The 13,679-nt window shown below is 43.4% G+C and overlaps 1 protein-coding gene across 4 annotated transcripts in view; it reads left to right on the top strand.

The window, feature by feature from the left end:
* Nucleotides 1-13,679, top strand: part of AIMP1 (aminoacyl tRNA synthetase complex interacting multifunctional protein 1) — a 127,983-nt gene that overhangs the window by 67,874 nt on the left and 46,430 nt on the right. For all 4 annotated transcript variants that reach the window (XM_033956598.1, XM_033956588.1, XM_033956607.1 and 1 more), the window contains exon 5: nt 8,898-9,106. In XM_033956598.1, coding sequence (XP_033812489.1) covers nt 8,898-9,106 — 209 coding nt within the window. The remainder of the gene's footprint in view (nt 1-8,897; nt 9,107-13,679) is intronic.

Raw genomic sequence — 13,679 nt, 5'->3', positions numbered from 1 at the left:
ATGTGAATTCTTCCTGGTGAAGTTATACAGATATACTAAGACTATTAGACTATTCGAGATACTCTTTTGCTTAAATTTGACTAATTAAAATGAACTGCTGCTAATGGAAGCAGTTTTTAAAAGCCAGCATCCCTGGGGATAAGAGTATATATGTTCTAGGTAGATGAGTGATCTAAGAGGTATTTTCTTCCGAAGCAATATAAAGCACATAAATTGCTTAAGATAAAGTGTTATAAATTAAAATGTCATCGCCCTTAGCCAACAAAATCTTCATCTTCCTATTGGAAATAGAACAAATACCATCTGGAATGCACATGTCCTAATTGCTGCTGTTGATTGTAATCCTATTATGATAATCCTATTATGACCTTCCCCTCTTTTGCTGTTTTTGTTTATTTATTTTATTGATTTCAACAATTTCCATCAAAAATAACTGTGACTAACAAAAAACATTATAACCAAACTCCAGAAACAATTTTTGGTTCATGAGAATCAAGAGGGGGAAAAAAGCACTGATTTCAGAGAATAATAAGCCACAATAAGAGAGACTGATCAAGAAACAAAAGCTGTAGAAAGACATTTCAAGGAAAATTATGAAAAAAAAAAGCTACACGTTCAAGTACTACTTAGCCCAAATTAAGTTGGATCTCCACTTTTTGACTTAGGGCTCCTTTTATAAAGGTGCGCTAGCGTTTTTAGCGCACGCACCAGATTAGTGTGCGCTACCCGAAAAACTACCACCTACTCAAGAGGCGCGCGGCATTTTAGCACACGCTATTCCGTGCGTTAAGGCCCTAATGCACCTTTGTAAAAGCCCTTAGTTACCTCCGCCCCCCCCTCCACCAGGTCCCATAAAAAATCTGAGTTGAAAAGGTTAATTAAAAATATATTAACCATTTTTAAACCAAATAAAATGTGGAAAATAATAGCACAAACCTACAGTAGTTCCTAGGGAAGTAAATTGTTTCTTCCTTTCTTGAGTCCATTTGCAAACATCCTAAAAATTTTGTACCTACCAACCTATAAAAGTGACATCTGACAAGTGAAAATATAAACATAAACCTATTTCTTTATCTTGAAAAAATACAAATGAAATAAATGATATTGCTGTTTTGAGAGGCACAGCTGTAGCCTGGTCCTATACATCTGTTAAATCAGATTGTCAGACAAAATTTCAGCCAGCAGTTATTATTCACTCAGGAGTCCTTTTATTAAGTTGCGCTAACTGATTTAGCACATGCTAAACGCTAAGACATCCATTATATTCCTATTGGCATTTTAGCAGATTATCACACGCTAAATCGGTTAGCGCACCTGAATAAAAGGACCTCTAGGCTCCCTTGTAATTCCTTTAGTTGTCAAAGAACACAGCTTCTGCAAAGGTGGAAAAAGAGATTCTGTATACTTCAACACTTTAGATTTTTTGTTTTGTTTGTAACCCCAACTCTCCTTTTTTTTTTTTTTTTTTTTATAAATTCTTTATTAAATTTTCAGTTCTTACAAAAGTGCAATGTAGCATACTTGTCATACATCTGAAAATTAAGCACTTATAAGCTATCAGAAACAGTTCATCAACCCTTAACAAATTAAAACCCCCTCCCTTCCCCACCCTCAAGAAAATTCAGAAATCAGAAGATCATTAAGTATATACCTCTCTCCCCTGGATATGCCATTATTACAGCAAACAATTTAAACTATAATAACTCTACAAAAGACATCAATGGGCCCCAAATTAATTTAAAAAATTTTGTGTTCCCTGACAAGTCTGCATTTGTTTTTTCATATTTATACAATAAACATAAATTTGCCCACCAGAACATAAAGCTGAGATGGTTCCAATTTTTCCAATTGCGTGTGATCAATTGTACAGCTGTACCCATCATAATTAAGAATAGTCACCTTTTATATTTATCTAAGGGATCCCTTACATGTAACACAGTTCCACAAATTACTACCTCATAAGTCAGAGGGATCGCAGACACTAAAATATTATTAATATGTCCCCAAATCGACTTCCAAAAGCTCAGTATCATAGGCCAAAAAAACAGTAAGTGATCCAATGTTCCTATGTCTAGGTGACAGTGCCAGCATATATTAGACTTATAATTATCCAACTTAGTCAATCTAACCGGAGTACAAAAAAAAACGATGTAACCAAAAAAACCAAGTTTGTCTCATAGATGCTGCCGCTGTACACTACATTCTCCAAGACCAGCTACGTGGCCATCGAGATGCAGAAATATGCTGCTTAGTCTTGATGCTCCAAATAAGAGCGCTTTTGTGTTTTTTATTCACAAGTTCGGATATTAATTTATGCCACCTGGCAGCCTGATGCCGTAGCATATCCCTAGCTCTTAACCGTTATATGGTGCACAGTTGATCCCCTTCAGTACACCAACAATATAACATCATGTGACAACCGTTTCTTGAATTTTCCCCATTTTGCTTCCCCTATCCCTCTTTCTTTGTCTTTTTGTTTCTTCATATCTGATTTAATGTCCAGTACAGTAAGAATGGTATGCTGAACCTGGGGTACTCTGACATCTTTCTACAGTATGTTTGTGAGCATGGACAATCACAGCTTTTGAAATCTCCTTCTCCCAGAAGTCTGCTGCCCCATTCAGTTTCTCTTTGTGCAGGCAAGCATGAAAAGTGTCTTCTGATCTTCTTGGTTTATTTATTTTTTATTTTGCAATAGTATTGTGGTTTTCCACTCTAGTCACAATCTTTTTATGTGAAATCAGAGATCCCTTTTGATAAGGGTCTACTCTGCCTGCATGGATAGGAGCAGATTTTAAATCTGCAACTGGAGACCGTATCCTTCAGGGACTTGTTTCAGCTAGCCTGCTGAAGATAAGTGGAACTTGGGGTCCATTCCCCTGGCATTTCCTCACCCCTTTGACTTCGTCAGCAGCTAGAGCGGGATGCTCACGATGCCAGCTGCATTTTGCCCTCCTCCCCTTTTTCATGAAAGGTCTAGGGGCATTCAGGGTTGGTCCATGGAGGTCTGGCCAGCAGCTTGAAGATCCAAAAGAAGTAGCTGAGTGACTGGAAGCAGAGGGCCTCTCCTAGAACAGCTACACTTGAGAAGAGCTGATGTGGGCAGCAGCAGCAGCAGCAGCACTATTTCCCCAGCACATGGTCTGTGAATAAGGTTGTGGGAAAAATGGGGGGATGGTTCTTCAAAAGCTGTTTTTTAACTGTTTCTACAACTAGGACCTCCCCTAAAATCCTATTTTTTGAGGTGTTGTGTAAGCCCTGAGGTTATTCTAAACTGTTTTAGCACTAAAGTTCACCAATGGCAGCTGTCTTGGATTTTCCCGATTTTTTTTTTTTTCTCCCCTAAGTTCTCAGACTTCCAAAACACCTCATTTTGCTTCCAAAGTTCCAGAGAGTCCTCTTACTATAATACCCTTGTATCATGCCTTGTTTGTAAAGGATGGGCTGTGGAAGAGCACCCTTGCACCACGTTCTGCGTCAAGCAAAGCAGGAAGGTGGGAATTTTAAGTTTAGCTCCCACATAGTCTCTGGGGAATAGCACATGGTTTTGGAGCCTGTTAGATGAATGAAAATTTCCACAGGAGCCCTGAAAGTTCGTCGAACTGGCACAGAGGCTCCGCAGCCAAATAAGAGGCATTGCCTCCCTTCTAAAGAGGAAGGAGAACTGCCTACCCCAGAGTTCATTAAGCTGGTCTGGTAGATATATGCGCACGAGCAAAATATGCAACTTAGGTCTGCTGAAGAGTGCTTCTTCTATGAGAGTGGAGCTCCTCACTGATTTTGATTGTCAGTCAGACAGAGATTCAGGGGATGAAAGTTCAGTCTTGATCCCCTCCCTGTCTCAAAGCAAGGCCTCCCTGAGTTGAGGATCAGAATGGAGTCCTGGCTGCAGCTGCTCAAACCTTCAGCCCTGCCAGACATTATTACTGAGTCTCTTTGTGAGCTCAAGATTGATTCATCTCAGCCCCAGTTGTCTTGGTGCTCTTTTGAGCGGGGTCTGATCTCGGCCAATGTCCTTTCTATGGCACTCGGACATGAAATTCCTGGTTACAGAGCCCTGGGAGGTCCCAGAAGGATCTCTCAAAGGGGCGAAAGCCTTAAATAGGCTTTATCCTCTGGATCAAGAGTTTCAGCAAATGTTTGCTATGCCAAAGGTAGACTCCCTGGTGGCATAAGTGACTAAGCATGCGTCCTTAACCAGTGAGGGAGGAGTCTTGCTGAAGGATGCACAGGACCACAGAGTGGATATGGTCCTCAGGAGGCAGTTTGAGGCTCTGGATGTCAGCTGCTGCTTTCATAGCATGTTCCTGCCATTCACGGCTGCAAACCCTGGACATGACAGCAGCTGAGCTGTTACCTCAGCTCATGCTGGCAGGGGATGGACTATGTGGCTTGCACATTTTATGGTGTAATTAGAATCTTAGTGAGAGTCTCCGCATACTCCTCCATCTCCGCCCAACACATGCTGTAGATCAAACAATGGACGGGCAGTTCAACCTCCAAGGCTACGCTTAGCAGGCTTCCCTTCAAGAGACAGATGCTTTTTGGCAAAGACCTGGATGATCTTATGGCCAGTGTGCAAGATAGTTATCCCAAGTCCTTACTGGACAGCAGACCTTGTGTGGCTAGAAGTAAAAATTGGAGCTCCTTTCGGGGACCCCGCCAATACGTCTCAGGAGACTCATCTCAGCGAACTTGTCAAAGTTCCAGACAGAGATATTCTGGAAACTTGAAAATCCAAAATACAGGTTCCTGGGCCACAGCGGCAGCCAAGAAGCCGCAATGATGTCAGTCCTCCAGCCATCCTTCAGAAAATTGGGTGTTGGCTCTCGGACTTTCTGGAGGCCTGGGAAAGCATAACAACAGATCTTTGAGTTTTGAATATTGTCAGAGAAGGTTACAAAATAGTTTGCATACCGTCTTTCTGACTGGTTCATGGATTCTCTGGCGGGCCGACCAGATCAGGTGGTCCAAGTGTGGGCACTGATAAACAGATTTGCTGGATATTCAAGCCATAGAACCAGTTCTGGAAGAATACTTGGGCTCGGGCAGATACTTGATATACTTTGTCATGCCCAAGAAAGATTCCAATGACTGGAGGCCCATTCTGGATCTCAAGCATGTCAGTGTCGCCCTGAGGGTTCCACATTTCTAGATGGAGACAGTGAGATCTGTCATTTCAGCGGTCCAGCCGGGAGAATTTCTAGCCACCCTGAATTTAATGGAGGCTTATCTCCACATTCCAATTTTTCTAGTACACAGAAAGTTCCTGAGATTTCATTTGTTTGAGAATCACTATCAATTTTCAGCACTATCATTTGGGCTGGCAGTGGCACCCCAGACATTCACAAAGGTGAAGGTGGTGGTAGCAGCTCATTTCCGTAGGACAGGCTGGCTGGTTCATCCTTTATCTAGATGGCTGGCTTATCAGAGCCCCCTGTCAAGAAAAGGGAGAAAGAGCAGTGGCAGCAGCTGTGTACACTTTGCAGAGTCCAGACTGGATTGTAAACTTATGAGAGCGCCAATTAGTCTCCACTCAGTCCTTGGAATACCTGGGAGTTCTCTTCAACACGGCAGATGGCCAAGTTTTTCTACAAAAGGCACGCAGACAGAAGCTTTGGGGCAAATTATGAACCTACTGTCACAGCCAGTGCCTACAGCGTGGCACTACCTACAGGTTCTGGGCTAGATGTGCTGTTGTCTCATTGGTCTTCCCAGAGAGATTCCCTACAGGCCTCTCTATTCTGGAAGGAGGCAACTGCAACAGCATGATTTGGTGGCTTCATCCACTGTCTCTAGCAAAAGGGATTTATTTATTTATTTGTTTTCTGTCCTGTTCTCCCCAGAGAGCTTGGAACGGGTTACAGGTTAACATACATAATATACAGTTAACAGATTACAATTTGCCATAGCTACTGTACAAGTTATTGTTCTAACTCAACACATACTGGGGATCTAATGTTGTTGTTAAGTGCCATCGATTCTTGTTTAAGTTCTAGCTGTCTTTGAAAGGGGCTGGACAGTGCCAGCATCCTGAATCATTCCTCTAGGTGCCTTATTTCTATCCCACTTGCTGGGAGGGGGGGCTGATTGGGAGGAGTTTCTGAGTCAGGGAATCATATTGAGGAGGGGTTCTGATTGGGGGATATTGATGGAGTTCTTTTCCTTTTTGGCCAGGGTTGCCAGATTGTGTCCTAAAAAAGACACGTGGCCCTGCCCCATTCTACCCATGGCCCTGCCCTCCAACCCTGGCCGCACACAAACCCTGTCTCTTCGGGGCCATGTTTGGAAGGCATCTGCGCATGCGTAGATGCGATGTAATTGTTGCATCTGTGCAAGTGCAGATGCCTTCCAAACGCGGCCCTGAGCTCATTGGTTTTCAAAACCTGAACAAAGTGCCGGGTTTTGAAAACCCGCCCAGATGCCTGGACAGTTCTCTGAAAAGACACCATGTCCAGGTAAATCCGGATGTAGGAAGGGCTGTGGCTCACTGGCTGAACTGTTGCCTCTGCACCCAGAAATTGTGAGATCAAATCCTAGTGCTGCTCCTTGTGACCGTAAGCAAGTCACTCAGGCCTTAATTCTGTAAACTGTGTCCCGATTGTAGGCATCCTACAGCTGTCTAACCAGTCAATCGGGACGCACAATTTTTTTTAAAAGTGCTCCCCAGGCAGGCCGCCTATATTGAGGGCACCTCCGGGAGCCTAGGGAGGCCCGCAAAACCTAGGCGGCCATACGCAAAAACCTAGGCGGCCATACGCATCTCCCTTGGCCAGGGGTAGGCAATTCCGGTCCTCAAGAGCCGGAGCCAGGTCAGGTTTTCAGGATATCCACAATAAATATGCATGAGATAGATTTGCATCTGAAGGAGGCAGTGCATGTAAATCCATCTCATACATATTCATTGTGGATATCCTGAAAACCTAACCTGGCTTCGGCTCTCGAGGACCGGAATTGCCTACCCCTGCCCTAGGCCAGCGGGAGACGTGTACACTGTAGGCCTGCAAAATGCTGGCCTACATTGTAAGTAGATGAAGCCGCTACTCTTATCACAACAAGGGATCTCCTTGCCGCGATAAGTATAGTGGCCGCCAGTCCCTCACCCCACCCCCCAAATGATCGGGGCAGAAGGGAGCCCAACTCCTCCTGCCCAAAGACTGGCCCCCCCCCAATGTAGATCACAGCAGGAGGGTACCCAATCCCTCCTGCCGGACCCCCTTAACAAAACCCCCCACCCCTCCCTGAAGATGAGGGCCCAATCCTTCCTGCCGGAACCCCCCTCTAGCTCACCTTGAAAGTTGGACGGACGGACAGGTCTTCCACCATCCGGCCGGCAGGCCTGCCCCTCTCTGCCCCATCCCACAGGAGCCTAAGTCCTGATTGACCCAGGCACCTAATGCCCCTCCTATGGGCAGGGCCTTAGATACATGGGCCGCCCATAGGAAGGGCCTTAGGCGCATGGGCCAATCAGGCCTTAGGCTTCTGTGGGATGGGCCGGAGAGGTGCGAGCGAGGCGGGTCTGCCGGCCAGACGGAAAGACCCAGCCAGCCAACTTTTAAGGTGAGCCCAGGGGGGAGGGTCCATGGAGGGGGGTTTCGTTGGGGGAGGTCTGGGGAGGGGGATTTCATTGGGGGGGGGTCTGGTAGGAGGGATAGGGCATCCTATATAGAATCCGGGCCTCAGTGCCCCATCACATTGAATGTCAGTTTTGAAATGCCAAAAAGGTGGTATACAAGTCCCCATTTCCTTGCCCCATTTTTGGTTAGCCTCTTTAAGAAGTGTCTGGGAGCATCAGGCTGTTGCCTTGCAGCTCATTGCTCCCAGGACAGTAATATACCACTGCTTGCAAGATTGATTACAGGCAGCATTATGCATGTATCACTGGAGTAAGTAAGTTATGGTACTGAACTACTGCAGTTTAGCCACTGCTTTGATGCATTAAGATGTGGTAAAAGCCCTACTTTTACTTCACCTTGATAATTACCCTTTAATGTGTTTTTTTTCCCCTCCAAACCAAAGGCTTCATTTCCTATTTTTAAAAGAGGCCCAGCAGCTGAATTTTTTCGTTCCAGTTGCTTAATCTCATTGCATTTCATTGTGACAGGAATTAAGTTGACATTCTCTCTTTGAGGCTTTTTTTTATTATTCCAACAATTTTTACTGATAATTTCACAATTGTATAACAATAAAAAAAAGTAAAGATACAAAGCTTGTCATCCAATTTTATCTTACATATATTATATCCCCTTCTCGCAACTCCCCATTCTACAATCCCTCCCCACCCCATTCTACAATCCCTCCTCACCCCATTCTACAAACCCTCCCCACCCCACCCCACTCTGATAAACCCAAGAACTACCTCTAGAAATATGGATCCCAACTAACCGAAACCTCATTCCACCCACCCAAAATATAAAATTCTAAAAGTGTGAATGGAAAGGAAAGAAGAGAAAAAGAAAACACCAGGTCAACAGCATCTGTCTTTGAGGCTTTAGTTGAAGATTGGATGGATTTAGGAGAACTTGACTGCAAACTCTGCAGAAGATTTGGCGAAATATAAGACTACTTATAACATAAGCTTGCTCCTCCAAAATCTGCCTGCTCTATGTATTATAAAAGAGAACACATATGAACAGTCCAAAGAAAACTTTTTTAAAAAAACCCTCTCAAAAACCACCTTAAGTTCCTGCTTTGTTCTTAATATGGCTGTAACAAATGAAAAGAAAACTCAAGTGTTACAACTCAAGTGTTACAGAATCTGAAAATAAATACAGTACATTTAAAAAAAAAAGCAGCGGAAAATTAGCGAGTTTCCAACCCTTTAGATTTAATTATACTGGCAGTGCTGTATGTATTGCTGCTTATAGCTTCTGCTTTTAATATGCTGCTCTCTGCAGGAGAGAAAAAGGAAAAGAAGCAGCCTGTTCAAGCTGAAGATGCCACTAGGCCTGTGGATGTTTCCTGTCTGGACCTTCGTGTGGGATGCATTGTCACTGCCAAAAAGCACCCCGATGCTGATTCTCTGTATGTGGAGGAGGTGGACGTTGGAGAAGCAGCCCCAAGGACTGTTGTCAGCGGCTTGGTGAAACATGTGCCCTTGGAGCAGGTATGGTTATCAGCTGACTGTCTCTCTTGCATGGCATCTTTTGTGGCATGTAAAACTCCGTGCAGCCGTTTCCAGTCATTTTATTCTTTTCTGTTGGGTTTTATGTATGCTGATTTCGAGTATATGTACAAAGTAACAAGATCACCAAATAATTCCATAGAAAAAAGGGGAAAACCAAAAACAAGAGAAAACTGTGGCAACTATGTTCTTGATTTAAAAGTCCACACCACTACTTTTTGCTGTGTATTATATGGATTGACCTTATTTTGACTGCATCACTTTTATTTGTGAAGAGTTTCAAGTTTGTTTATTTTTGATATACCGTCTATCAAAACAAATGTCTAAACAGTGTACAATATAAAAAAATTGTAGAAAACTGTTAAAATGGGTAAATAAAAACAATATTAGGTCATATATTAAAATACTAGGCAAATTCACATTAACGTACATGAGACAAAAGGGAAGTTGGGAAAGGAGAAGTTTAAAAGTCATCGAAGTAAAATTAATAAAAAAGGGGAGTGGCAAGACAGAGAGGGGATTGCTTCAGAAGAAGCTTTTGATGTTTCAGAGCTTCACAGAAATTAGAAGTTTGAGAAGCGGAAGCTGGTACTAAAGAGTAAAGGCATCTTTAAAGAGAAAAGTTTTGAGCTTGGTTTTAAATTTTCCAAGCAAGTTCTCTAATCGAACATCTAATGGGAGGGCATTCCACAAAGAAGGGACAGTAACTGAAAAAATGGATTTACGAGTAGTATCGTAAAACAGTTCGCATATTGACGGTATGGAAAGTAGGTTTTGTGGGATCAAAAGTTTATTTATAAATGCTGGTTGGTTAGAGTTTTTTGTTTTAAAAGTGAGGAGGAGTATTTTATAAGTGAGACGATGAGTGATAGTTAGCCAGTGTGCTTTACGAAGGAGAGGAGTGACGTGATCAAATTTTTTTGCATGATAGATTAATTTGACAGCAGTGTTTTGCAATAGTTGTAGACGGCGGAGTTCTTTCTTGGTTATATCTTGAGAAAGAGCATTACAATAATCAATGGTTGAAATTACAAGAGAGTGAATTAGAATATTGAGAGAGGGGGGTTCAAGAAAAGAAGAAATAGAGCAGATGAGCCTAAGCTTATGAAAACATTTCTGCATAACTTGCACTAATTTGTTGGTGAAAGGTGAGGTCCGTGTCTAAAATGACTCCAAGAAGTTTGACTTTATTATCCATTTGAATTGAGGAGGAATCGTTACTAAAACTTTTAAATCAAGATCATCATTGCCACAGTTTTCTCTTGTTTCTAGTATATATAAATAGGCCCCTGTGGCGTTTATTAGGGTTATTTGTTATTAGGGAATGAGAGTTTTTGTCTCATTGGTGATTTTAATTTCTATTGGGACACTCCCGTGCTTACTTACAATAGGGCCTTCCTTTCTCTATTGACTGATCTTGCTTTAAAACAATACATTTGTTCCCTACTCATCATACAGGATACACACTTGATCTGGTAATTTCTTCATTTGCCACCTCTTCTATTTATTTTTCTGACTTCAGCTTCACCCCAATTCTTTGTTCTGACAACTTTTTGATTTTGTTTCAGCTAAAAGTCCACTCTAGGGTACCCCTTGCTCACTCAGGCTTGTCTTCATCAGTACTATACAGTGGTGCCTCACACAACGAACTTAATCCGTTCCAGGAGCAAGTTTGTTATGTGAAACGTTCGTTGTGTGAAACGCGTTTTCCCATAAGAATACATGTAAAACAAAATAATTCGTTCTGCAGCCCTGTTTTCCCATAAGAATACATGTAAAACAAAATAATTTGTTCTGCAGCCCTACATTTCCCTCCCTCCACCTCACCTTATATGCAGAGTTTGCCAGCTTTCTTTTTCACCCAGCCGCACGCTTTCAAAAAGCTGTGCACGCGCAGCTGCTGAAGTTGATCAATGTTCTCCTCTCCTGCAACTTCCGGTTTCCGGTTGCGTCAGAGGAGAAGATTGAACAACAGAGCATGCGCGCATGTGCTGCTCTTTGAAAGTGTGTGGCTGGCCGAAAAAGAAAGCCGGAAAACTCGGCATCTAAGGTAAGGTGGAGGGAGATGATGGAACACTGCATTCAGACAGGAGGGTGCTGCTGTTCCCGGCTCACATTAGGAAGCGGCGAGAGTAGTTCCGCCCCCCCCCCCCGGGCCCCTCGGGCGACTTCGTTGTGTGAAACGAAGTTCGTTATAGGGAGCAAGACAAAAAGTTCGTTATGCGCAGCGTTCGCTGTGCGAGGCGTCCGTTATGCGAGGCACCACTGTAATTTCAAAAATTGATCCATCTACCGTTCCTACACTCTGTTCTCTTTTGCCTCCTGACTTTGAATGTCTTTCTCATGACTCCCAAGCTTCAGCATGGAATTGAGCCTTCCTAAGACAGCCTCTTCCACCAGCCCCGTTTCCTATCTCTCTAGACCAGTGTCTCTCAAACTTTCTCGAGCCAGGGCACACTAAAGATAGTGGCCACGGCTCAAGGCACCCAGAAGTGCGCAGACGTCGCCGTGATGACATCATGCGTGACATCATCACGTTAACAACCACTCATGCTCAGAGGCCCTTCAGACAGGCCCTGAAATGCCAGTAGGGTGTGCCAGCAGGGAAGTCTAACAAATATCAACTGAGTACCCCCAACTACAGACCCCCAAGCTCCACCCTAGACCCACCCAAGCTCTTCCGCAGATCCCCACCCCCTTTACTAATTGTAATGCAATTTTTTCCATTCATTTTTCATATACACACAATATACACGTCAGATATAAATTCTCAAAACTGACACATTTCAATCACTATATTGGAAATAAAATCATTTTCCCTACCTTTTTTGTCTGGTGACTTTATTTTTCTGTGCTTTTAATTATGTTTCCAGTGCCTTCTTATCCATTGACTGACTGTTTTTCTCTCCGTCTTCACTTTCAGCCTTGCATCCATCTTTCAAAATAGAACAAAACACAAAAGACCCCCCTCTCATCAATACTGGGCAAGTTCTCAAATAATATCATCATATAACATTTAAAGGCTTTTAAATATTTAAATGTGCTCATAAGCTCTTCAGCAAGGCACCACAGCAGCGGTACAACGTCGCTGGAAAGATGCTTGAATTTTAATCATAACACATTGCATGGAGCAAGGATTCTTGCTTCTACTGGAGTGGCAAATGTTTTGGTTCTACAAAAGCTGTTTAACAGTAGACCACTTATCTGAAAAAGTCAGTTCACGGCTCCAACACAGTCTGTGTTTCGCTAAGCTACATCAGGAAGCCGGAAGGATAAGCTTTTTATATTGATTTTATTTGCAGTGTGCAGTGCCTAAGAAGAACAAAAACGTGCTATGAAAATTATGCTCATAGTTAAGAAATAAAATTCATTATAAATATATAACAACCAAGTATTTAAAACATTGTTTTAGTCTGGCTGCCAGGCAGGTTACCTGAGTCCTTTGGTCTACACACATGATGTTGAAAAAAGACGCCCTGGGGAATGGCACCAAACAGAGGCTGCAAAAAAGAAGCAGCCCAGCTGACGTCAGTAACCACATGGAGCATGAGGACCCGCCTCTCTTACTGCTTTTGTAGAGTCATAACATTTGCCGCTCCAGTAGAAGCAAGAATCCTTGTCTATGCAATGTGTTATGATTAAAATTCAAGCACCTTTCCAGCGATGTTGTACTGCTGCTGTGATGCCTTGCTGAATAGCTTATAAGCACATTTAAATATTTAAAAGCCTTTAAATGTTATATGATGATATTATTTGAGAAACTTGCCCAGTATTAATTACCGTATTTTCACTCATATACCGCACACCCGTGTAAAACGCGCACACGGGTATAGCGCGCGGGGAACAGAAATTTCTGTGCAAATGCTCAAAGCCTTCTGGTCTCGCTCTCTCCGAGATTATCTCGGAGAGAGCGAGACTAGAAGGCTTTGAGCATGCGCAAATGCTCAAAGCCTAGTCCAGCCCGGCACAGGAAGAAGGAGGATCTCTCTTGCACAGCCCAGCCCAGCCCAACCCAACGATGGAGGATCTTCGGGCACTGGCACATGCTATGCATTGGTGCCGGTGCCCAATCGGGTAAGAGTTGTCTTTGCGGTGCTGGGGGGGATGTAGGATCGTGGGGGAGGGGGGGAGGATGCCGGTTCGCAGGGGGAATGCCGGATCAGAATGAAAAAAAAAATTTGTACAACGCGCTCACCCAAGTACACCCATACATGTTGATGGTCTTCCCTATGGCCGATGGAATTTTTCAACAGGACAATGCAACATATCATACCACCAGAATTGTTTGCGAGTGGTTCGCAGAGCATAACCAAAACTTCCAGCTACTTCCCTGGCCTCTGAATTTCCCAGACCTTAACCCAATCGAGCACATTTGGGATACCTCGAGCGACATGTTCTATAACTGGATCCACCACCATGCACCCGTCAGCAACTGTTGGATGCATTGCAGTCTACATGGCTCCAGATACCTCCATCAGCCATCCAGCATCTTACTGAGTCACTCCCATGGCATCTGGCTGCAATCTGTGCTGCCAGAGGCGGTTATTCTGGTTAT

The sequence above is a fragment of the Geotrypetes seraphini genome, chromosome 1 (assembly GCF_902459505.1).
Source record: "Geotrypetes seraphini chromosome 1, aGeoSer1.1, whole genome shotgun sequence".
Classification (NCBI taxonomy): Eukaryota; Metazoa; Chordata; class Amphibia; order Gymnophiona; family Dermophiidae; genus Geotrypetes; species Geotrypetes seraphini.
This window is presented reverse-complemented; position numbering and strand designations above follow the sequence as displayed.